Source organism: Sminthopsis crassicaudata, chromosome 6 (assembly GCF_048593235.1).
Source record: "Sminthopsis crassicaudata isolate SCR6 chromosome 6, ASM4859323v1, whole genome shotgun sequence".
Classification (NCBI taxonomy): Eukaryota; Metazoa; Chordata; class Mammalia; order Dasyuromorphia; family Dasyuridae; genus Sminthopsis; species Sminthopsis crassicaudata.
Genome location: NC_133622.1, coordinates 116,998,262 through 117,024,321, shown reverse-complemented (window position 1 = coordinate 117,024,321; position 26,060 = coordinate 116,998,262). Strand labels below are relative to the sequence as shown.

At 40.7% G+C, this 26,060-nt stretch overlaps 1 protein-coding gene across 11 annotated transcripts; it reads right to left on the bottom strand.

Annotated features, from left to right (window-relative positions):
* Nucleotides 1–2,019: 2,019 nt before the first annotated feature.
* PITX2 (paired like homeodomain 2) lies at nt 2,020–25,108 on the bottom strand. 11 transcript variants are annotated; one of them, XM_074276329.1, is made up of 7 exons: nt 24,770–25,108; nt 21,042–21,249; nt 20,361–20,416; nt 19,724–19,861; nt 7,332–7,412; nt 6,153–6,358; nt 2,020–3,345 (listed from the first exon to the last, which is right to left on the bottom strand). In XM_074276329.1, the coding sequence occupies exons 3-7, from the start codon at nt 20,404–20,406 to the stop codon at nt 2,782–2,784; spliced, it is 1,035 nt and encodes a 344-aa protein (XP_074132430.1). In that variant the 5' UTR covers nt 20,407–20,416; nt 21,042–21,249; nt 24,770–25,108; the 3' UTR covers nt 2,020–2,781. The 11 variants fall into 11 exon arrangements, with proteins under 11 accessions (XP_074132430.1, XP_074132428.1, XP_074132429.1 ...); XM_074276327.1 differs by lacking the exon at nt 21,042–21,249 and having other exon boundaries at nt 24,770–25,107; XM_074276328.1 differs by lacking the exons at nt 21,042–21,249; nt 24,770–25,108 and adding an exon at nt 20,923–21,019.
* Between the last annotated feature and the right edge of the window lie 952 nt (nt 25,109–26,060).

Here is a 26,060-nt window from a genome sequence, read left to right as displayed (position 1 = left end):
GACGTTTGTCAAATGAGCAAATGAAATGCCAGTTCCTCTGATAAGCTACCATATTCTATTCTACACCTTCTTCCCAAGCTTTTATGATCAGCTTCCACTCCCCTACTCGCGGACCCCCTATAGCCATCTCTTCCCATCCCTTTAAAACGTATTCCCTTCCAAACCATTCCTGCCATTAAAGAGGTGTAAAGGTCCCTGTTTTCTTCCCTTCTCCCCCCCTCCCCCATTGATCATGGATACCAAAGCAGCTTCTCAGGGAGGCCCAGATAAATAGCCCAGCGGCTGCAGATGTCAAAGTCCGCCCGTGTGGACTTTTCCTTTCCACTCCTTTTCCTTTTCCTCTCCACTGCTCTCAAGAGAACAACAAGAAAGGAGGTGACCCCATGTCCGAAGGGCCTCTACTTGCCCCCAGCACCGCGTGATTTAGGATGTAGATTGATTGCAGCTCAGAGAGAGAGAAGAGAGAATAATACTAATCATAATCACAAGAAAGAGGAGGAGGAGGAAGAGAATGAAGGAGAGAAAGAGAAGGAGGGAGGGAGGGAGAGAGGGAGGGAGGGAGGGAGGGAGGGAGAGAGAGAGAGAGAGAGAGAGAGAGAGAGAGAGAGAGAGAGAGAGAGAGAGAGAGAGAGAGAGAGAGAGAGAGAGAGAGAGAGAGAGAGAGTGTTAATGAACATCGAGCGTTGATCAGAACAGAACAGAAAAGAAAAAGAAAAAAGAACTTTTTCTTTAAGTGGCAGAGAAATTCGACACAGAGCGAAGCCTTAGTGTCAGTCATCCAGGGAACCAATAGGTAGTTTCAAACAGATAAAAGCAATCCAAATATAAAAATTTAGTTTTTCCTCGATACAAAAAAACAGGCAGAGACCGGGGTTTGTTTTCCTCACTTCCCAGCCAGAAAGCTGATCTTCAAACTACTTACTCCTTTGGAGCTGAAAAGACAAGAGAAGCAAAAACCCAAACCCAACGAAATTCCCGCCGCCCAATAAAGCCAACTTTCCATTGATGATCGTCAAATTTTTCGGAATGAATTATATTTGTTATGAAATTACATTGTATATTAAAAGAAAAAAAAAAGTGTCTGAGTCCAGTCTAGATGCTTTGAAAAAACAGGTTGAAACAACAGAACTCTCTATTCAGATGTCAGACGAGGAGAGGACCATAGGTGTAATTCATCTTGATTTGCTTCATTGTCTTGGAACTTGCAAACTATAATCCTGTATAATTTCACGAACAAGCAGGTTTAGAATTACTGGGTTAATATTACTTAAAACAAAACACAGGGATCGTGACCTTTCCTTCAACGACTTATTGCTCTACAAGATTCAGGAAACTTCAATCTAACTTCTCAACCTCCTGACTTTTTTTAGAAACTGAAGAGCTGCGGTTATTTGAAATGGTCTATGTTTCTTTTAATGTCTACAAAAGATTTAGAAATGAAGGATTTCTCTACTTAAGCCTGAAACATAAACTCAGGGAACTAAATATTTTGAACAGGAGGTGTTTCTTTGTAAATCTATACATCTATATAAAGTCAAGAAACACATACATATGATATATACACACCCTATCTATCTATAGACTAGATGTGTATATACACACAATTTTTTCTCCAGAGAAAATTCCCCTTCTTCCTTTTTTTTTTTCTCAAGAATTTAACATGATAGTCATACAAAATTATATTTGTTTCCTTCCTTCTTTCTTTTCTTCCTTCCTCCTGTCACTATCCTTTTTCACGTTTCTTCCTTCGTTTATTAGAAATAATTAGATTCTATGCGTTTAAACCAAAGCATAATGGAGAAGACTCAAGAGAAGACTGGGTTCATTGGCTTGTTCACTGTGTGACTGATGGTTTGAATATCTCCCCCGCCCCTAAGGTAAATAATGATTTGTTTGTATCCTATCAAGAAAAGAAAATACTGTGCTCTCTATGGAAACAGGCAAAGAGATGAAATTAGAAGTCATTCTTTGAAGCACTTGCTGCTGTTCAGATGAAGAGAAAAATAATCCAGACCAATATGTATGCGGTATATTTTACTCCCATGAAATAAAACACATTTTTTCCATGTTTACTGAAAAGTAAAACAATAATATAGTAAGAAATGTTATACACAGGGCAGGTTTTACATCGCAGTTTTCAGAAATATCGTTGCATCCACCAGAGGAACTATTCTAAAACTGATATTCACACAATTTTTTTTCATAATAATGTTAGAAACATACAGTGTCGCATTTAGTATATACATTCCTTTGCTCGCAAGCGAAAAATCCTAATCGCTTCTGTATAACATGCTTTATTTTAAAGCCTAATCTTTAAAAACACTGTTGTGATATTACTAACAACTGCTTTTATAAAATTAATTTGACATTTCCATATATATATACATCCTTTCAACCATTTTTAATGTTAACAAGCTAAACTTAAAAAATAACAAGCTTATAGTAACATTAAAATGTCATATCCAGTCAAACATTTGTCCATATATATTTATATATATATATATATGTCCTTGTTACTGTTGGAAATACTTTCAGTGAAAGATGTCGGAAACTGAGGAAATTCCTTTGAAAACAAAAGAGCGCTTTTTATTTCAATGGTTTCCTAGTCTTTCTCTCTTTTCGATCCCTCTCTCTTTTGTGCTCATTACTTTCTAGTAGAATTCTCAGTTTTTCCAGGAAGGGATTTTCCCATTCGGTATTTAAAAATCTGTGTTTCCCCCACAACCCCCCTAGCCGCCCTCCCGCCAGCTTTCTGGATAGGAGCTTTGGTGGCTCTGGGGTTCACACTGGTCTGTCTACCGCGTACTGACAGGCGCTCAGATTGGACGCCGTATTCTGCACGCTAGCGTACCCGAAGCTGGAGTGTTGCTTCGCTTTCAGTCTCAGGCTGGCCAAGCTAGAGTTACATGTGTCCCTGTAAACGTACGGAGGGGTCGGCGGCGCATAAGGGCAAGCGGGCGTTGGCACAGCCGAGTTCAGCGATGGGCTGCTCAGGTTGTTCAAGTTATTCAGGCTGTTGAGGCTGGAGCCGGGGACGCCAGTCACCGCCGAGGGCACCATGCTGGACGACATGCTCATGGACGAGATGGAGTTAGGCGGGGAGAACATGCTCTGTGAGGATAGCGGGTTGACATTCATCGAGTTGAAGAAGGGGAAGCTCTTAGTAGATAGAGAGGCCGAGGTGAGGCCCTTGGCAGCCCAGTTGTTGTAGGAGTAGCCCGGGTACATGTCGTCGTAGGGTTGCATGAGGCCGTTGAACTGGGGCCCGAAGCCGTTCTTGCATAGCTCGGCCTGTTGGTTCCTCTCTCTCTTTCTCCACTTGGCCCGGCGATTCTTGAACCAAACCTGAAAGGAAATGAGGCGGGAAGGAGGCCGAGAGAGGAGGGGACAAGAGCACAGATTAGCGAGGCCTCAGAAAGCGTGACCGAAAGTCGTTCGTTTTCTCTGTCTCCCCTCCCCTTTCATTAGCCCCTGGTTGCCTTTAATTACCAGCTAGCTTCCTAGCCTATACCTCTACTTGCAGGTGGCCTCACCTCAACAACTCTCTGTGTCTCTGTCTCTGTCTCTGTGTCTTTGTCTCTGTCTCTGTCTCTCTTTCTCTCCTTTATTACCCACCCCACCCCCTAGATTGGAGGGTGCAATGGAGGAGCACAAATCCTTGTTCGGAGATCGGCCAGGCTAGACACAATTCTCAGGCTGAATTTCCTGCATACTGATGTCTAGGGCCCTAATTCAATCCTCTTCTGGCTGTGGAATTACTGACTCTAGATAAAATGCGTGGACAGCTGTCTTTTTAGCGTGCCCTCCCCCGTTCTGTACTTTAAAAACTCAATCTTCTTTCACTAAGATCTCTCTCTCTCTCCCCTTCTCCTTCCTTCCTTTCCCTTTCCCATTCAAAAATCACCCCCGAAAAAAAAAAGGAAAAAAAAAAGAGAAGATATAGCTCAAGCAGCGCTTCTCTGCCTCTTCACCCCAATTCTCCATTCATCTCCTGAGCACTCCCAACTCGGAGTCACAAGGGTAACCTGGTTCAGTAGCACCGTAAGCAATACACGTCCCCTTAAACCGACCAGCAAAACAAGCAAATAAAAAGCCCAAGGCCGGCAGCGTCGACCGCTCTTTAAATTCCAAGATCTTTGAACGTAGATCTTTCATAACAGAGCGGATCGTTCTGCAACACACTCTCCCATACCCTTCCCCCATCCTCAGTCTTTTCCCCTTTTTAGCTTTTTCTCTCCTCCTCCCCCCCTTCACCCCCTTGCACAATCCACGCTCCCCTTTCTCTGTGATTCAAACTTCCGACCCTCCGCTGCCTAGCCGCGCAGGCATTCCCTCAAACTAGGGGCCCTCGCAGACGGCGGCCCCCACTCATGGCCCCTACACAACCCCGCTCCCAATCCACATCTGACTAAGTCCATCAGCCACCCACCAGCCAGTTTTGTGGATTGAAGGGAGGCCTAGGCTCTGGGAACTCATTTCTGACACCGGTGATGTTTTACATTACAGATCTCCACTGGGCCAGCCTCTTTAATCCTCTTTTTCTTTTTTTCTAGCATCCAAGGTTTTCTTTTCATTCCCTTTCCTCTTTGCTCCCGACTGCTATAAAAACCTCTTTCTGCTCTCTCGGCTCATCGAAAAGCTAGCCTGGGGAAGCAGGGAAGTATTTGCAAAAGGCGTTGAAAAAGACAGCTCGGGACTCTAGTCTAATGCGGGAGAAGTGTGTACTCAGTCAAAGGGCGTTGAGGTGGGGATAGAGAAAATAAAAGATAACAAGTTTTTAGAATTTCACTGAAACCCCAAGGCCGCAGTAGTCGTTCCCACTCCAGGCCAGCTAAACTTTGCCCGGGCAGAAGTACATGCTAGGCAGTTGGCCCTTTGCAAACGCGGGCTAATGAAAGACTGACCTTCCCTTAAAACAATGGAGCAATAACTAAAGTTCTCGGCTCCTCGCGGTTAAACTAAAACAGTTTTCAACCTCATTCAGGTTATTTTACTAAGAAACACACATCTACGCATATTTAAACAGGACCACACAAATAGAGATCGAGTTTTATTTTTTACCTGGCGTTTCTGGAGTTGTTGGATCGTTCCCCCCTCCCCCTTTTGTATAAAAACATTAATACTTCAATTCCTATTAATGATTAGTGGTTCATCTTCAGTTTCACAACCTATATTATATTTTTAATAATTTTTTTCAGTTCTCGGTGTATATATTTTAATATTTATTTTGGACACTTTTTTTTTTTTTTTTTTTTTTTTTTTTTGCTGATCAGTTTAAATATGAACTTTTCGAAGGGGAAATATGTGTTTGAATTCACTTTAAGTCATTAAAAGGCCGACCCTGCCTCACATTTAAGGTAAGTCCTGTAATTTATATTAATTATCATTTTGGGGGGGTTTGGAGATCCAATTCCAAAGGATGCCCCCTATTTACGGAAATTTAAATAAACCAAAATAAAAAAAAAAAAGCCAAGATATTTCTCATCTGGCTCTTAAACGAGAACAAGCATGATACTAACTGCATTTAAATTTTGTAAGCAAAAATCTTAAAACATAGGGTGTGGAAATCGAGAGATACTTGAGCAGTTGTTAAAAAACAAACAACAAAACAATCCTAATTCACACCCCCCCCCTCCATAGGGGAAGTGGTTGAGAGGGAGAGAGAAAAAAACGAGCCACAGAAGAGAAAATGAGAAAAAGGAGAGAGAATAATACAGGGTAGGGCAGCAGCGAATATTTCTGAAAGTAGTACCAGCCCTCATGTATTTTTACAGCTTTTTTTTTTTTTTTTTCCTAGTTAAAGCCAGCACAGGTTTGAGCCTGTTCTGAACTCTTTCCTTGGTTGTTAGCATATCGTTTCACGTCAAAGAAACATAATGCAAAGCGGAAAAGAGAAACGGGGGCGAAGCCCTTCTACATACAAGGTAGAGGAAGGGGTCTAGCTGCGCGTGTTGCACACGTTCATACACGCATAGCAGACTGCCTTTCCACTGCAACTAAAGAGAAAAAGGCAAGGCACCAAAGTTTCCCGACTTTTCTTCCACACTCTTTTGTACTGTTCTTCCATTCCCATCTCCTAGACCAACGCAAGTCCCATTCCCCTTCTGTTCACTCTTATTCTCAAACCCTCTTAGACTAATAGCCATGCCTACCCTCACTCTGGCTTCCGTGAGGTTGGTCCATACGGCTATCTCTTCTCGGGTGGACATGTCGGGGTAGCGGTTCCTCTGGAAGGTAGCTTCTAATTCCTGCAGCTGTTGGCTGGTGAAGTGGGTACGCTGCCTCCGCTGCCGCTTCTTCTTGGATGGGTCCTCAGTCCCGGCGTCCTCATTCTTGTTCTGCTGGCTTTTATCTTTTTCTGGGAAGACAAGACAGAAAGGAATCCCGTCATTGTCACTCTTAACTAGCTAAAAACAACAATTAAATCCCCAGCCAAGAAATTCCGCTTCTATGGATGCCGCCCTGGAAGAAGGAGCTGGGCTGTTTTTTTTGTTTTTTGTTTTTTTCTTTTTTTTTTCTGGGTGGGTGTTCTCTGAAGATTACTGTAGTTTCTGTGTGTTTATGTGTGTGCGCGCGAGAGTGTTTCTTTTCTCTCTCTCTCTCTCTCCCCCCCTTCCCCCCCCGCCAAGGCGCGCTATTTACATGTTTGTTTTAGTTTGTTTTTTTTTTTTTGAGCACGTGTCTGCATATTTATCTGTTTACACAACAGTCACACACATACAGTCCTCGAAACAACACGGGTCGTTCAGACCCCCGGATAGAAAAAAGCAGGTTTCACCTGGGTAAGCAGGGCTATATCAATCTGGGCTCTATTCTGCACTGAAGTCCCACAGCCCTACAGCTAATCTGGTCTGTCACCTTCCCAAGGAGTTTCAAGGAGAACTGCTTGCCTTTTTAACCACAGCCCTCTCGAACTCCTTGGAAGGTTGAAGTTGGAAGGAGAAGACACACAGGAAGCTGAGAGAACTCAGTGTCATCGTCCTTTACTAAACTGCAGTGTAGGATTTTGCACCCCAAGATACGGAAGGGAAAACAAGGATTTAGGGACGGGCGGGTAGTAATTTTCTAAAATAGGCGGAGGACAAAAGAGTTCTTGCCTATGCCAACCCAGTTAGTTCTATCCAGGAGAAGAAAGGACGAAGAGGTAGGGAAGAGTGGCTCGGACAGGTTGGGAGGAGTCCCTGGGGTTAACTGCTGACGCCCCCAATCAGGGGTTCGGATGCAAGGCAGATAGACTTCCCTGGAAGCTATAGGGGGCGACGTAGGACTTAGCAATGGGGGTGGGGTGGATGTGTGAGCTGAGCAGAAGCAGGGCTGTCCCGTTCCCTTACCTGCGGCCTCGGGACTGGAAGTGTCTGAGATGGTGTGCACCTCCAGCCGGTGCTTGGAGGAGTCCAGCGAGCGTGGCTGCCCTGGAGCCAGAACCGAAGCCATGGCCGGTGGAGATTGGTGATGTAGTTTGGTGATTGGAGAGTAGAAGGAGGAAGAAGAGGAAGAGGAGAAGGAGGAAGACAGCTTAGTCCCTGCGGCTCGATGCTCCAAATGGAACGGGGTTTTCATGCAGTTCATTGACCAAAGGAAGCACTACGCCAAGCGTCTTGCTGCAAGTCTTCGGAAAACACCCTTATGCCCTCCACCCCCCTACCCCCAAGTCCGGTGACCGCAGCCGCTAGCTCCGGCTTTTCAAGTTCGCTGTCCCGGGCCACAGCCGCTGCCGCCTCTGCCTTCCAAGCGCTCGGAAACACAAACAGTAGAGGCAATGGCAAGAGCCGGGTTGAAGAAACCACTGAAGTTTGTCTACAGAAAAAGCTCTTCTAGATGTTTCAGTGGGAGAACCCTGCCGGACCCCACTAAGCGTTCTAGTCCCAAAGAAAAGAGAGGCATAGGGTTTGAGGGGCGTGGGAGTGGGGTGGGAAAGAGAGCACAGCTTAGCGGAATTCTTCTGAAGAGAGCTCCCACGTCAAAAGGAATAAAAAGTAGGGGAGAAAGAGACCTCCGATGAGTAAGCCTAATAATCACCCGAAAAAGCTCGACTGCCGCCCGAACTCTTTGCAAAGCAGCACTGACAGAGAAGTGTCAAGAGTGACAGGGACAGGTAGATGAAATCATATCCAAAGAGGCTGCGGCAGCAACAGTGAGGAGAGTCCTCCCCTCAAAACACACACACACACACACACACACACACACACACACACACACACACACACACACACACACACGCACACACACACACACACACACTCACAGACAAAAGCACTTACACTGGTACGACCCCATGTAACCCGCTTTCCCTAAATCTGTCTCACACTCAGATTCGTTCACAGCACCCAAGCAAGCAGCGGACCGGAGCAGCGGCTCAGCCCCTTCCCATCTGGCCTAACATCTTAAAACCAGAGGCGGTCTTCCTCTGGCACAAACGTCATTTGGCCCCTTCCTTCCTCAGCCCTTCTCCACCTCCACCTCCTCCCCTGGAACCGCCTCTCAGGGCAAGAATGACGTCGCTTCCCACCAATCAGGAGACTTCAGTGTTGAGGAAGGGAGACTCTAAAGACCAGAACCTAACTGAGGAGTAGGGTTGGACTAAATAATCCCGTGAAGCCACACTATCTACTTCTATCCGAACAACTAGAGATTTGTCTTTTGGAAAGGGAAGGCAAATGGGAATCTCAGAACGCAGAGGGAGCGTGGAAAGGGAAGCTTGAAGACAGTAGATAGTCTTGGTCGATACCTTTCTTCAGTGTCAATCTAGACAATTTGTTACATTAAAGTATGTATTATTGCTTCCCATCAGGAAAAAAACATCACACCCCCAAATCTTAAAATGTCCTCCAAATTTTTTGTCAGGCAAATGCTACCTTAATCTATATTTAATTTCAAAAAATCCCTCCGTCCCTCAAAAAAGACTACCGTTAAGTAAAAACAGATGGAGCCACTGTCACACAAAAATTATCTTGACTAGAAATGAATTTATTATTCGCACTAGATCTTTTTATACAAAATATACCATCAATTCACTTTCTCAAAAATTGTTCGCTTTAAGACTACCCACCCACTTCAATCATAACAGTAAGACAGAGAGTTCAAATTAGCTTTGCCAAATAGCTGAAGGCTTATCCTTTCTACTTAACATTCATTGAGACACATATCCTATATCTTTTAAATTCCTTGTACCCTGTATTAAGCTCATTCTCACTGAAACCCTGCTTTAAATCTGACGCGTTTGTTTACTTTGTTATCAATTTGCTTCAAACCCACTTTGGGCTAATTACATATAAGATATGCTTTAAAGAACGTTCCACAATTAAAAACGCTTCCAAATTTCTCATTTCAAAGTCAATAAAAAAAAATCCTTAATTATATTTTTTCTGGTTATATTCCTCCCCCCCCCCCACCTTCTCCCTCCCCAATCTATAAGCGCAAAAGTCCAGAGGTTAAGGAAAGGTATCACAGAGGGTGGAAAGTTTGGAGTGAGATCTGAGCTAGATAATGTAAAAACTTACAGATTTATAAAGCCAAAAGAAAATGCAACCCTTTGAGACATAGAACACTCGCCTCTAATTGAATAACCTATTCCGTTTATATATTATTTTCTAAAGGAAATCTAAGTAATAGAAAAAGTACAAAATAGAAAACAACTTTGTCCTTTCATAGGTCACATAGAGATCGCAAACTAATCTCTCCTTGGGTTTCTGCTTTTGTGATTGTTTTATTGTGGAGTTAGTGTTATCGTCACCGACTGTGCATTTGTTTGACGTTACTGTCAATGATTTGCAGCATCAATGCTGGGTATCTTCAGAAATTCTATCTCTTTGGCCTTGTTCACATGATTTGGAAACTTATTTCAGTGTGGAAAAGGGCAGAACTATCAGACTGCAAATATATTTGAAACCTGTGTGTCTTTCCTTTGTACTGCCGAAAACAAGGTCTTTCTACACTTCTTCCCTCACACTTTTAAGCAACCCTAGAGGAATTAGTTTAGAAAAGTAAATGAGTGTTTGCCTTTCTTTCTGAACTGTTATGTTCAAACTTTTACGAAAATTTAGCTAGAGTGCATATTCTCATTTTAGTTGTCTCCTTCATCTACCATTCCCTCCTCCCCTCTCCACAGAATACACACCTGCTAAGATCTCTTATCCCCCTTCTTAAAATAGGTTCCCCATAGCTGATGCTCATACGCGCCTCCATATTATAACATAACAATCTTGTCACTAAATTATGCATATTATTTCGGCAGCCTGTTGGTAAAGAAGGTTAAATTAATTTACATTCTCCTCATTATCTGGTGCTTAAATGACGTATTTTATCCCTCAGATTTGGCAAAGAATCTCCTTTTCAGACCTCACAGCGTTTCCAAGAAGACAATGCTCTTACATTTGTAGTGGCTTTTAATCTGATAAGACTCTAATTTGCTTAAATCTTTTAAATAGGGTTTTAAATGATTCTGGACGTTTTATTGAATTTCCTCTAATTCCCCCAAGATCATAAAGTATATGTGTAAAGTAAATATTTCCTCCCATTGCACCGCCAGCCGATGACCTATAACTAAGTCAATATGAATTCAGCTCCATTCTGCACATCGTATTTACTAATCATATTCCCGACTTTTTAAATCTCTGCATAGCTGCAGTCCCCCCCAAGCCTCACTTCCCCCAAAGCTCTCTCTAAGGAATGAACTTCATCAAGGGATGAAAAAATATACCATCCCTAGTCGCCTGTTTTCCTTTCTCCTTTAAGACTGAAACCCCAAGTTTGCTTTGGTTGGGAGCAAGGAGGGAGACCATAAGTGAAAAAAAAAAATCTATCATATTGGAAAGTTGACTCCCTCAACTGTTTCCTAATTTAGTTCACTGAGCAGCTCTCAACCTCCAGCCCTTATTAAAATAGAGAATTGGTTTACTTATGGGCAGTAGGTCTATATAGACAATAGCTTTTTCATCAAGACAAATAGAGGCGAAATGATTACTTTTTTTCATCTGTAAAATGACTATATTGAGTTAGAGAAGATTTTTAGGGAAGAACTTTGCTTTTCGTGCTTTTCTTTCATCTCCAACATTTTACAATGATTCTATATGATCTTCCCAAAAAGAAGGAAGGGAGGAGAGGAAAATGGAAAAGAACGACAATTTTAGTTTATTATGGACATCTCCAAGTCTATTCATTTAGAATGATTTAATTCAATTACAGGATAAATAATAAATATTTATCAATCTCATAGTTTATTCCGGGAGTAGTGCTAGACTGGCGATACAAAAACAAAAACCGAAACAATACCTGTCCTCAAGAAGCTTGCACTGAAGTTCTTTGATTAAAAGCAGGGGAAAGAAAAATAGAGTTTACTTGTTTCTCTACTATGTAAAAAAGAAAGATTTTAAGTTGTCCTACATATGCAGAATAAAAAAGAGAGAGGAACAAATTATTGAGAGTCTACGGATTAAAAGAAACTTTTCTAAATAAGCCAGATAAATGAGCTAGATATGTACTTTCTTTGCATTATATTTCTTTTACATAAAAAAGCAAACAAACAAACAAACAAACAAACACATTAGGCAATCACCTCCCTTTCCATTTAGACACTTCTACCTTACTGAACATTACTACCGAGTTCAACAGCATAGAAGTGGATACTAAATTTCCACTTGGACAAAGAGTGTTAGGAAAATAGATGGGGACTGGAGATAATAAGCCCTTTTCATTAACCAAACCAAACTGGGATTATTAATTTCAAATTTATAATGAAAGGAGGCAGCTAGTTGGTGTAGTGAATAGAGCACCAGCTCTGAAGTCAGGAGGACCTGAGTTCAAATCTGACCTCAGACATTTAATATTTCCTAGCTGTGTGACCCTGGGCAAGTCATTTAACCCCAATTTGCCTCAGGGGAAAATTACAATGAAGGAAAGGCCTAGAAAAAGAGGTGTGACTGTATTTGCATGCATGTATACATGTGTGTATGTATATATATATATATATATATATATATATATATATATATATATATATATATATATATATATATATATACATATATATATGTACTGGATTAGGATGGGGGAGTTTAGGTTTAATAAGACTTGGATTGGAAGCTGATTTGTCTGGTTGTACAAATTATCTTGATCTCTAACACAGAAATTGCGACCAAGAAAAATCAGTATCTGACATAGCAAGCAGTGAGATGCTAGTCTTGATCATTGGGGATGGGAATGGTTGGTAGTGGGAATGAAATCGAGCAAAAGAGTTCAACTCCCAGAAACATTAGAAAGCATTCTCTGTTGGATTTCTCTTAATTCTTCCAAAAAATATTGTTAGAGAAGTGGAATATCTGACATGAGATCAGACATGTTTTGAACTTATATTTAGCTAAAAAAAATTGTCTTACTTAATTTCCCACTAGTTAGTATTTGTTGCTCTTACCCTCCCCTTGCAATTAAAGTAATGAGCTCAGAGAGGCAGGGTGCAAACACTGATTAAGCTTTCTCCAAAATGGGCTTCAGTCTCTGAACTTTATGGGGGAAATAGGCAGTGGGACAGACAAACTAAAAATAAGGCTATCAAAATAAAGAATGGTCTTCACTCCAAATGAAGTTACCTGTCAACAGTTACTCTTGGGGAGTTCTTCCCTAAAAATCAACAAATGGCAGGACAGAGTATTGAAGAAGAAATATTATATACATCTCTCTAGGAAGAACACAGATTTATATTTCAAACATTGAGAATTTCTGGATTTCAAACCTCAGAGCCACGTGATTCAAAGGGAATGTCAAGATCGGGTAAAACACCAAGAGGTCATACTTTTTGCTTGCTCTCTATCTGTCTGCATATCATGTCTTTGGCAATTTCATCCATTTGCTAGAGTGAGAACTAAGTCTCAGAATACAATGAAAATTATTGGGCCTTGAAGAAGCAAATATTGTGTCAGCCTGGCCTTTAGAAATTCATTGAAGTGACATGTCCCTCCTACATAAAACAGTAAATGCTTGGAATATATTTTTCTTTTTAAAAAACACTGCAAATGTAGGATCATAACAATTATTCCCTACCATGTTTAAGAAAAGAAGAAAAAGAAGTCAAGGAATGTAAAAAGTTTTTAAGAAAGTAAAATTTGGGGACTATTTTTGATGCCTAGGTTCAGTTTCCCCTAATAGCCAAAAGAGCTTTTATTTCCCTCTTCAGAAAATGGGCTAGAGAGTTTACATTTTCTGGAAATCATCTTGCTCCCTACTGAAAGCATCTCTAATAGAGGCAGAAGAGACAGCAAAATCTGAACGGACAGAAACAAACTTAGTGAATGTAATTTCTAACCTAAATTCTCTCTAGGTCAGATCAAGTTAGGCTTCATATTTAGGTGGGGGTTAACTTATCCAAAGGACAGAAAGAGAAAGGGGAGAAATAGACAGCCAGACACAAAGAGGGAGGAAGGAATGGGTTGCATGTGTGAGAGGGAGGTAGGGGAGAGAGAGAGACAGAGAGACAGAGAGAAAAGAGAGCTCTTATTTGAAAGAGATATTTGCATTTAAGGAAGAGAAGAAAACAAATATTTATTTACAATACTTTTATTAAAACTCCCCTGTCTCTCTGTTTTCCTCATTCTCTCCACTATTCTCTTTTCTTCCTTACCCTTATCATTTGTTGGTTCTTCTTTTTTCTTTTTGTCCCTCTTTCCCTGTGCTAGACATGAGAATAGCTAACATTCAGCATTAGTTGTCATGGTGACCATAAATCACATAAATCCAAAAATACCCACCTATAATCTGAGATGAAGCTTTTATTTCCCTAGTGAAATAATATTTTAAAAGCTGTCAGCTGACAAAAAAGCAACCTCATTGTAGTAACCCAAGTAATATATTACTTCTAAAGGTTTAAATTAAAATATCAAAGTGTTAAAAAAAAAAAAAAAACATGCTGGTAGAATCTTTGGCACTTGAGGGTTTAGATCCTCATAATAAAGTTACTCCATTACTGCTGATCTCTTATACACACACACACACACACACACACACACACACACACACACACACACACACACACACACACTTCACCCAATGGATCATGTGAGCACTCCCCTCCCTCCCCCCCTCTGTATTTTTACCTCCCCTCCAACAATAGGCTTAGAACATAGTATTTATGAGGGTACTAGGTTGCAAAGAAAATCACCCTTCTTATAAGTTACATCTCATCTTTTAGGTTATTTGGCAAATAGTTTTATGTTGGTATAGTGAAGTTGCTGGCCCTGGTAATCTCTTTCTTAGGCTAAGGTACTTCAAATTGATGCTTTATAGCAAAAGTGTTGATTATATATGCTGACACTTGAAAGATTAGCAATTTCCTCGGTGTGAGTTCTCTTTCTCAAAAAGTAGATTGCAACCCTTCCAGGTTTTCATAAATCATTTTGAGACAAAAAAAAAAAAAAAAAAAAAAAAAAAGCAATTGGTGGCCAGTGTTTTTGTTTTGATGAATCTTTGGATTTAGCTAGATTGATCCTCAAGCAACAGCTGTACAATAGGCCACCCTGTTCTTCCCCCAAAGTCTTTTAGCTTTTAAAACTTTTTGATTTGTTAGCAAAGCCACACAACCACAATTCAGATGTCAGAGAAGGTCTGTAGTAAAGATACATTACCTAACTGCTACCAGAGAAAGAAAAATAGGACAAATGAATGAAGAAGAAAGATATATGGAGAAGAAAGAGAAAAAGACAAAAAGGGAGAAGAGGGGGGAGAAAGACAGAGAGAGAGAGAAAGACAGAGAGACAGACACAGAGACAGAGACACAGAGAGAGGCTCACACACACAGAGAAAGACAGAGACAGACAGAGACAGAGACAGAAAGAGACAGTGACAGGAAGGGGGAAAGAGAGACAGGAAGAGAGGGAGGAGAGAGACAGAAAAAGAGAGACAAAGACAGAGAGAGAGAGAGAGAGAGAGAGAGAGAGAGAGAGAGAGAGAGAGAGAGAGGAGAGAGAGAGAGAGAGAGAGAGAGAGAGAGAGAGAGAGAGAGAGAGAGAGAGAGAGAGAGAGAGAGAGAGAGAGAGAGAGAGAGAGAGAGAGAGAGAGAGAGAGAGAGAGAGAGAACACTTTTGGCTAGGTACTGGTGCAGAAGTGTAGGTATATAGTTTCTCACTTTTGACTTTGTCTACTATAACATCATTGTTTCCGGGCATAATAATTTCCTAAATGGATAAATTGATGCTTATGTGAAGCTAGTCCAGTTGTCTTTTACCTTTGGCTTGTTTTCTTTCTCCTATCTTGGATTACTGGATATTCTACTAGATGAAGAGCCATTAATTACCCATTCAGTCAATATTAGGAAGACGACAAAGCTTTTTACATAGGATTAAGAAGACATCAGATTGTTCCATTAGTATATTCCTGCTCACGAATAAGCTTTCGTTATACATTTAGTTTTCCCTGGAGTCAGTCTGACAACTCTTGCATATATTAACAATAGGCTATGCAAAATAATAACCTAACAAGAAAAAAACAACTTTTAATTTCCATCTTTTTTTTTCTCTTTGTTGGAAAAAACATTTGAATAGTAGTCCTCATAATCATTTTGTATTGTTAGAGATAACCTAAAATTGCACCAATAAGCAAAAAACATTGACCAATAGAACAAAGATTTTGGAAAAAAAAAAGAAAAAAAGAAAACTCCCCATAAAAATCTCTTTTGCCTCTATAACAATATGAATTGGTCTGGTCCTAGGCACCCATTTCCCCATGCATGTCTTTCTTCTCTCTCTTCCTAAGTACTTTTACTTTTAGATATTCCCTTCTCTTCTCTTGATAGGATTAAAAAGCTCTCTACTCTAAAGGTCTTCTGCTATTCACCATTTTCCTTCTGTATATTAGTAAGATTCAGGGCAGTTTTTCCCCCAAGTCTACTTAAGAAAGGCATATATGTTTAGTTTCTACTTCATTTTTAGCAAAAAGAAAAAAAAATTCTAAATAATTAGGAAACTTAGATCACAGAGATTAAATAATCACCAATTTCAAAGTTAGAAATTAAAATAATTTCCTATTTTTGAGACTAAGGGATATTAAAGAGACTTTGGTGGATCTTGGATCTGGACTCAAAAGAAAGGGTAGGATATCAAAAACAAAAGGTCACATTCTGTTTAAGGTTTATAGAGAGTGAAGGAACTATATAGGAAATTTCTCTGCTAGATGGATTCAATGATCCTTCAAGGTGCAACAGGAAAGGACATGAGAAAAAATTCTTAGTTGAAACTTCAGAGAACATTATTGGTTAGATCTTATTCCAAAGTGAGCTATAATAAATTATAGTGGCACTTTTTGGGGTTATTAGTGGAAAGATGCCTTTTTGTTTGTTTGTTTGTTTATTTTAAGTGGATTTTTGGCAGAAACATTACTTCTAATCAGGTTTGCAATACTAATTTCCTAGAAGAATCACTATTCCCAATCTAGATAAAGGTCTAACAGCACAAGGAGACTATTGGCATTGCAGTTGAAAAGATAGGATGGCTAAACAGTTCTCTGGTTGCCTCAGGAGTTCTTGGAGCCACTGGAGATTGTTGGAAATTTCAGTTCTTGTGGTACCTTGCCTGGTGATGATGAATGATGGTTGGAATTTTGCACTGGAAACATTTTAAAGTCATAGAGTCTTAAAAATGGAAGGGATTCAGATATAATCAAGTCCACCTGCTCATTTTTAAAAAAATTAACAAACATAAGTGATGTTACTTGCCCAAAGTCACCCAGGTGGAAGAGTTAGGAATTAGAATCCATAGCTCCTAATCCAATTTTTTCATATCCTTTACATGCTTGCATTTATCAGTTTTTCTTTTGAATCCTATTGCTTTCTTTTCTTTAGAAGTCTCTCAAAAGGCCTTTCCAAGCTATTCGATTTTTATAACTGCACTCCTGTAATTTCATATATAGATGGATATGGGCCAGGGAAGCTGATCCATTCATATCCTCATCAATCAGTCTTAATATTTTACTGAACTTGAAAATTATTGTAGGATAGTAGAAGAAGAGAGGAGAGAAGAGGAGAAGAGAAAGAGGAGAGGAGAGAAAGAGAGAGAGAGACAGAGACACAGAGAGAGACAAAGACAGACAGACAGAGGCAGATAGAGACAAAGTCACACATATACACAGACAGACAGACAGACACACACACAGACTTAGAATCCTTTCAATTTTGACTTGTTCTTCAAGACAAGTTATTGAAGAGGTAATTACTCTGTGTGGAGTAATCAGGATACTTGAGAGTATGATGACTTTATAATTTTTGATGTTTAGTTGTCTGAGGAGAACTTTCAAAAACCTTAGTAGAAGAACAAATTTTGCTAAAAGTGAAATATTTCATTTCATCACATGCATTGAAAATAAGCTAAAGTGAGCAATGGCTTCTGTTCCTTTTCTCTTAAAAAGGGATCCTAATGTGTGAAGACACTCCAGAAATTATTTATTCTCAGTAAAGGGCCTGTGGAAAGCTAGGATAACTGAAACCATGGCATATAGTCAGTTGTTCAGTCAAATATTTGTTAAGCACCTATTATGTGTTAGACACTGGGCTAACTGCTAAACAAGGAAATAATTCCCCAGAATCCAATGAAAATAAACAACTAAAGGTTTTCAGATGTTTCCAATAACATGCCTCTTTTAAATTAATAAGAGTAAATACATTTGGTTAACAATTTCTCTCCTTTGTCTAAAAAACGAGATTCAAATTAAAATCCTATCCTAGCCTCTTAATTAATGGCTACCTTTAACTCCCATTAGTTTCTTTACAAAGAAAGTAAACTGTTAGCATATCAGGTGTTATGCATGCGTATTAACTTTATGAATATTAGAATATTATAGGTTTGGAAAAGCTCACAAAATTTATTTCTCCTGGGAAGGGGCGGTCTCACTTAGCAGGGTTCCTATTTTCTTTAAGTTGTGATGAAGACCACCTGCTCTTAGAAACCATTTAGCTAAAGTGGGAAGGCGATGGTAGTGGAGGAAGAGAAAGCTTTATTGTCTTTTAATCACAAGGACAGGGAGAAATGTAATTCAGTGACCCCCTTCTCCAATATTTCTATGGTTAGTTTTTGGTAGAGCGTCCTCTCTACAAACGTGCTAGTCAAAGCACAGTTGAAGTTGTGACATATTTCTGATCGGACAAAAAAAGTGGGTCAGTTCACCTCAGAAACACACACACTTTTCATGGAGAAAGATCTCTGTTCTTGATTTTTTTTAAACCATATCCCAAACACACTTTGGTCTAATAATTTATTTTTATGACCGATTATCAAACAGAAGAAGAATTTAACACAATCTTAATGACAGAAATCACTCCTTGTTATCTTTGCATTGCCCCTATTTAACCCAATGGGGTTAAGCCTATACACTTTGCAAGTCAGTGTTTAACTGACCGTGTGGAAGATACATTGTTTCAGCTTAAAGTCCCTTCTTCATTCCACAATGTGCCGCCTTGCTTATATTTGCAGTATTTTAAAATTAAACTTTCCTTGGATTAAATAGAACCCTGGAAAATGTGACTTTTGCCTTCATTTGGAAAATACTGTTTATTTTCACTCTTCTCTCCACTCCCATCTCCAGAATATCCACAGATTTAAACTTTAATCCGGAAAGAGGGAATTAGGGGGACCGAAGTGGCTCGGCTTCTATCTTCTCATACTATCAAAGGAGCATAATTTAGGGTGGCGCCTGGAAAATCCAAAGAATAGAACACAACTAACTAGGTTTTGGTTCTTAACCTTTACATCGAAGGAGAGGATTTTCCTTCCCTCAGGACAATTTTCAATTTAGAATTTTTTTTTTTTTTAAATGGGTGGAGACGTTTTCTTTCTTTCTTTTCTTTTTTTTTTCTTTCGCACACACACACCTGACAGCTTTTCAAATGAAATACACTGTCGACTCCCCAGAATTCATGCGGGAGAGAGTTTCCAGCCAGCTCCCAAGGAAAAAAAAATCCTAACCACTTCTAGGATTGGCCAAATCACCCACATAGTTTATTTCTGATCCCCAGGCTGAGATCCATCCCACACTGAGCTGGTACCAGCACCCGCCACTTTTCCAACCAGAGTACACCCATCATCGACATCACTATCATTATAAGAAAAGTGACGCATTTTAAACATGCACACTCAATAAATTCGACCGCAACAAAAATCAGTCATATTGGGCAAAAGTTCAAAAGTTATTTGGCCTTCCAGGCTTTAAAAGAGTTGCCTGTTCAGGCTTTTGTGGATGAATAGATGTAGTAAAGTCTCTTGAGCGGCAGAGGTCGCTATTGGACCATTTTGTTGCCCCATTGCTTTATAAGGTAGCCAAGAAAGGTGAAGATGTTCATGGTAGAAATAGAAAATTCTAGGAAGGTAAGGGGGAGGAGAGAAGAAGAGAGTAGAGGACAAGAAGAGTGGTGGGGAGAGAAGGGGAGGGAGGGAGGGAGACACACACACAGACAGAAACAGAGAGAAAGAGACAGAGAAAGAGAGAGACAGAGAGAGAGAGAGAGGGGAATTTTGGGGAAAATTATTATTCTCATGCAACCATATATGCGTTAATCTAAATTTTTACAAAAAAAGCTTTTTTGCCCTCCTAGTCCCACCATGCTATATTCTATGTGACAAAGGAATCAAGGGGCAGATGCAACATCCTAACCTAGTCTCCCGGACTTGGAGGTAGACGCCCGGGGGCTGGGTCTATTAGGACCGCTCAGGAGGCCTGGCCAGCTTTAGCTTTGCCTGCTCCTAGGGCTTACCGTTGGCATTGGGGTGCTGCCTGGTGAAGAGCTTGCTGGTTGCCACTTCTTTCCGGTTCTCGGGGGAATCATTGAATTCGACTTTTTTGATTTCTGAGTCTTTGGAGAAAAGGCATTCAACGGCCGACGGCTGTACGCCTGGGGCATACACACATAGACACAAACGAGCAGGGGCGCACATACAATGATGCACGGAAATATAGACGGAGAGGGCAGCAGGGAAGGAAAAGGCAAGGTAGAATAAGGAGAGAAGACAGAGAAAGGGACAGAAATCAGATTCTAGTTAGAGGAAGCAGCCGCCGGCAATCATCACCTTGCTCTCAGGATAAGGGGAGAAATTTAGACACTCGAACCGTTGTGGCGCAATTCCTATTCCTTATCCTAGAATTTACATGACCAATTTTAGGCCCATTCAGCCCACCTTGAGGACACGGCATTCTGAAAGGAGATGAGTCCTTTCACATCCTATTCTTCCTTCTCTATTCAAACCGTGAAAAGATGAAGGGGAGATCACCAAGTTTCTCATTGCTTTGTGCTGCTCCCTAGAAAGTGAAACTCGTAGGGGTTCTTCTTTTACCTCTTCTCAACCCCTCTCCCCACTATTCCTCTCGCCGCAGATCGAGTGACCCCCTCTTACCTAATTGCACACAAGCCGAAACGAGTTTGCGGCAGTTGGTCTCCATCACCCGTTATCTGAAAACAAGAATAAGAGGAAAGGTGATAAGTGTTCTGGGACCCAGATCTGCCGAGGAACAGACAACTGTCTAGGGAGATTTGGGGCCTAGCTACTCCGGGTAAGCAGGCATCAAACAAGCTTCTTGCTTTCGTGGATCGGGTTTAAGGTCTTTGGAGTTCAAGATCCCAGAACTTTCTTGGATACTCTGCACCGCACAGGCAGCGTCTGGCTCCTTCCCTATAGGTACTTCCACCGCCCACGCGTACAGAACGAGAGTCCTACGAACTCAGGGTCATTGCAAGGTCTGGCTACCGTCTAAAAATGGTCACTCGTTTGCAGAAAGAAACTAATGACAGAATCCGAAAAAGTCACTCTCCCGAAGAAGCCGACTAAAAGACGCCTTTAACGACAAATCTAACCTGTAACATTTATTTACAAGACTGCATTTAGTTCCCCCAGAACTGTCTCCCCCCTCCCCCTCCTCTGAATTTCTTCTGACACATAAAGGAACCCTGGTACTTACACCAAGGGCTTTGGATGCTCAAGTAACTTGTGGACTCTGGCTTCTTAATCCATCGGTATTAACTTTTCCATATTTAGCCATGCCTTACTCAGAAGATATTCACCCAGTCATTCATTTACCTTATAGCATAATTTAAGAGCTTAGAGGAGGGAGAAGGCGGTGCAAGATGGGAGTGGAGTGAAAGAACTGCGTTTGGAATTGGAGTAAATTTCTTGGGCGTGTTTATTGCTTTCGAAGTACTTGAAAAGAACCTCGTTAGAGATCTTCTTCTGCTCCCCCCAACTCCCACGTCGGAAATTCAGGTAGTCCCTTAAATCTCCAGCCACTCTGTAGAGCCAACAGAAAATTGACCGAGGCCGTTGGAGGGCCTTTTGACACACTACAGACGGGAAAAGTACAGAGACGGCGAGCTATAGAGCTCTGGGTGGGTTACAGAAAAAACTTTCTGTCTTTGTTACAAAGGAAAAGCTAGAAGAAAAGAAGATTAAAGCAACACATTTCTTGGGCTCTTTGGGTTTCTGCCGATTGAAGGGGGAAGGGACAGACACAGACACAGACACAGAGAGATACACACAAAGACAGAGAGACAGAGACAGACATACAGAAAGAGACAGAAAGAGACTGACAAGAGATAGAGACAGAACGAGCCAGGCAGCCAGAGAGATCCTGGATTCGGTATTTCAGTTCATTTTATTTTATTTTTCCAATTCAGCTCCGTAGTGGGAAGACACGCCGGTGAAATTTGAAGGATCGAGTACAATCTGGGCTAAGTACGAACGGGGAAACAAGGCAACTCATCAGCTACAGTACTGTGGCGTCTTCCTCCTTTTCTACAGTTACTCTTATTCCTCTTATCTTCTTATTAAAAACCCACTGCTCAGCCAGCAGTAGGGTCCCGTGGTTAATTTCACTGCCCACAGGAATCTCTCTCTCTTCCTTACTCTCTCCCTCCTTTCTCTGTCTCTGTCTTTCTGTCTCTGTGTCTCTGTCTCTCTCTCAGGATCGGGGATAGATTAAGAAGATCACCAGCCTAATGGGAAAGTTGGTTACTCGCTGGGTAGGCAAAGATTAAGGAGGGAGGCAGTAAGCCAGGCATGCTTGCAGGCAAGGGTACTGTTTTCCTTTGCTTTGCCCGGGATGTCCGGGAGCAGCAGTTTGGCGCCTCCAGATTTAGTGATTCTGGAGTAAAATCACAGGATTAGTCCCTGATTGAGATGTCTGTTCATGAGATATTACAAAATTCATTATCACAGCTCTCTACTAACTCGATATGAAGTAACACAGATGGGATTTTATTAGTCCAGACTTCAAATGTTTACTTATGATAATTTCAGAGGAAATTTGCATGTCATCATCATTTCTGTAATTTTTTTTTTTAAATGTCTGAACTGGCTACATTATTAGCGGGTGGCCAAAGTACTAAGGGGTACAACTGCAGAGATTCGTTGGTTTTTGTAGCTTAAAAAAAATTAAAACTATATGCATAAGAAATATGCAGAAGTCAGCTAAGAACCACACTTTCCCAAAAGTGCCCCAATGTTTAAAACAAAAAACAAAACAGAGAGGCGATAACCAAACCTACAGCCCTCAAAGGTCTCAGCTCTATGGACTGAAAAGGAGGTCAGGGCATGTTTCTTAGCCCAGGACATAGCTAGTGTTCTTATGGTCCGAAGATTTATTTTCAAAAGAGAGTGGAATCTACATTTATGCCTCACTTAATAATAGGGCCTAATAACCAAGTTATGATTAAATAATTTGCGCGATATATATGTATTTTTTGATATATGTATGTGTGTGTGTGTGTGTGTGTGTGTGTGTGTGTGTGTATGTTTATTTAAAGGTACCCTCAGATCATGATTCTGCCGTCCCTGAAACTTGTCCTGTCAAGGCAAATCTTTCATAACAAATTCACTTGCTCTATTTTACTGCTGGCTCGGGTGGCAAAATTATCTTACAAATTGACATGGGCAACTTTTTGTTTTTTGGAAGAGAAGTTGCTCTCCACCTCCAAAGTTCATGCCTGCACACTCTCAAAAAAAGACATTTACTTTCTTTTGTGCCCAGACTGTTCACCAAATCTCAGTTTTGTCTATTTCCGTTTCAGGAGTCCCTGAAAATTGTAACACTGTTTACTCCACTTATGATCATATTAGCTAACACAGATACACATGCCAAAAGAAACAAGTCAAAAAAAAAAAAAACACAGAAAAGATTTTTCTCAATTGAAAAAAATAGCATGTTATAAAAAACATTAATTGAAATATAAATGAATACTCTCACTATATTCTTTCGAATTGTTATTACCTGTTAACGAGATTACAATGAAAGATTTAAACATTAAAAACCTAGAATGGGAACTCCAAATATCAAATGAATGAGTAAGCTTTCAGATTACTTAATGATGGATATTATTTCGATATTAAAATCTCTGGTTGTTACCCTATTTTTAAACTTAAAAGTATTTTTCAAAAGCTATTCACATCATCCTGTTGTGAATGTTTTAGAATCAAGGATCTGAACATGAAGGAAAAAAAAGACTATTGAAAGACAAATGAAAATTATTTTCCAGAGGAAAAACCTACTCATTTCGTAAATGAGATTATTTTATTTATATTGAAAACCAAATATTTTAATGTTGGAAGATTGTTGCATAATCGAGTCAATGCATAATCTTTACTCTCTTACATCTCTGTCTTCCTTTATTTCCTTCTTGCTACAATCATGTGAATTTTCTAGGAAATACTATTTTACTTGATGACATTTTAATTTCTGGTAAGCAATAAATATTATTTGATGACAAGGAGATCTTTAGAAATTAGGTAAGCATCACTAAGAAATTTTCCAGGATTTTTGAATTTTGCTATTTTCATTTCATTATTTTGACCCTGTCTTTGTCTAACAAGCACATTATATCATTGTGGCTTGATTTAGAAGTCATTTTGAAAGACTGAAAAAATACTTCGATGAAATGGAATGAAAATAGGGAACTATTCCCCCCACCCCAAAATTGCACAATCAACAATTTTGCTCATTGGAAAAAAAAAAAAAGTATTGCAGTGGTTGAAACTTTATTTACGGAAGTGCACGATTTTAGTTGCATAGAAGGGGAGGGAGTATATCAGTAGAATTGAGATAATTTGTAACTCAAAGAAAACTGCACTGCCTGGCAAGAGGTTCTGTGTCCGGTAAAACTGCTAGTTAGGCCTGCTATCTAAATCATTAATTGCTAGTTAAAAGAATTTTTTTTTTTCAAAGTGCAGCAGCCAGTTAAGTGGTCATTTATTCTTTTAAACTCTGAAACTTTTCGTCTATCCCCTTTATCTCTAGAATGCTAATCCGGTTGCCTCAGGATTTATTAACATCAGGGTTACTGTTTTGAGGAAGATGCATCAGTGTAAATACCATCGCTGACCTACACTGAAGTTGTCCTCTAAACTCCTCGGAAAAGAGGAGTCTTTTTGCTTAGTTAAAGGGCTTTGAAAAATCTGTTGAGAGAGAAAGAGAGAGACAGAGAGACAGAGAGAGAGAGATAGGGAAACAGAGAGACGATGACAGACACACAGAGAGAGACAGAGAGAAAGAGATGCAGAGAGAGACAGGGAAAGACACTGAGAGGGAGACACAGACACAGACAGACACACACACACACACACACACACACACACACACACACACAGAGAGAGAGAGAGAGAGAGAGAGAGAGAGAGAGAGAGAGAGAGAGAGAGAGAGAGAGAGAGAGAGAGAGAGAGATGCTACAAATCACCACAGTGTATGATTCTCCGGAGTGGAACAAATTCGCGAGCTCGCATTATCTCACATCCCTGCAGGAGGGATGGCCTCCACTTACCGGCTCCAAGTTGAGCTCTCTACCAAGTCCTTTGCCTTCCACTGCACTGCTTGAGCAATCCGAGCTACTGGCTTCCTTGTAAACACCAGAAACCTGGAACCAGGAGAAATAAAAGGATCCCAAATAGAGTACAAAGTTCCGAGGGAGTTGGGACTTTTCTCTCTGGAACCTGAAGATCTCCCAGCTGCTGGCTCCCTCTTTCTGCTCCTCTACAGCTTTCTCTGTTTCTCTCTCTCTCTCTCCCCTTCTCTTCCCCTTTCTCAGTCTGTATTGGGAATGACGTGACGTCAGCAGAGATTCCACCAAACTAAAACTCCACAGAAGAGCCGAGAGAGTCGAACCGAGCCGAAAGAAGCAGAGAAAGCAGAGCAGACAGAGTGAGGGAGGAAGGGGGGGGGGAGGAAGGGGGAGAAAGAGGGAGGGAGGAGAGAAAAGGAGGAGGAAGAACTAGGAGAGACTGACAGAACTGAGGAAATAAAACAAGCAAAGGGAGAGTCAGACAGGACACACGCCAACGCACACAGAGCACAGAACAGAGAGCAAAGAAGATAGAAGGACGGAAAAAAGAGGCGGAGAGAGGGACAATAAATTAGATTAGAAAGCCCCATACAGAAGAAAGACTATAGGAGAAATGACCAAATAAAGCAGATAGATAATAACTGTCTTTTATTTTTTTTAAATTTTATGTCAGCTCAAGGAGATAAAACTTACGGGATAAGTGAATAGAGTCAGAAAAACTAGAAAAGGTAAAACAAAAGAAAATGTGTCTGAGTGTTTGGTTTGGGTTGAGGAGAAGCGGGGGTGGGGATGGGGTGGAGTGGGGTGGGTTAGTGAGATATGAAACCTGACTGCGAATATTCATCCAGAAGAGAAAACCAAGGCAGCGAGCAGAACTAAAGATGCAGCCTAGGATGGTGAAGAGAGAGTTAACGGAGTAGATGGTACAGCAATGTAGAAGAAAAATGAGGGATGATAGGTGAGAGGAGGAAAGAGAAAGGGAGAGGCGGAGGAAAAGAACAAGAGAGAAAGGGAGAGACACTCCTACTTTCTGGATCCGCCAAAGCAGAGAGAGAGAGAGAGAGAGAGAGAGAGAGAGAGAGAGAGAGAGAGAGAGAGAGAGAGAGAGAGAGAGAGAGAGAGAGAGAGAGAGAGAAGACAGAGACAGAGACAGAGACGGAGACATAGTGTTAAGGAGACAAGAGAGGGCCGTGTCACTTTGCCCAATGCAATACTGTTAACTCCTCTCTAGTTCAAAGTCACTCGGACTAGAATAGAAAATGTTTTTCACTTC

Bases quoted from the DNA above. Each gene is read 5' to 3' on its own strand.
- PITX2 (XM_074276329.1), bottom strand. From the start codon at position 20,406: ATGGAGACCAACTGCCGCAAACTCGTTTCGGCTTGTGTGCAATTAG. The intron at 19,862-20,360 runs GTAAGAGGGGGT...TGTATGCCCCAG, and splicing joins TTCGGCTTGTGTGCAATTAG to GCGTACAGCCGTCGGCCGTT. The intron at 7,413-19,723 runs GTAAGCCCTAGG...TTCTGGCTCCAG, and splicing joins GCAGCACCCCAATGCCAACG to GGCAGCCACGCTCGCTGGAC.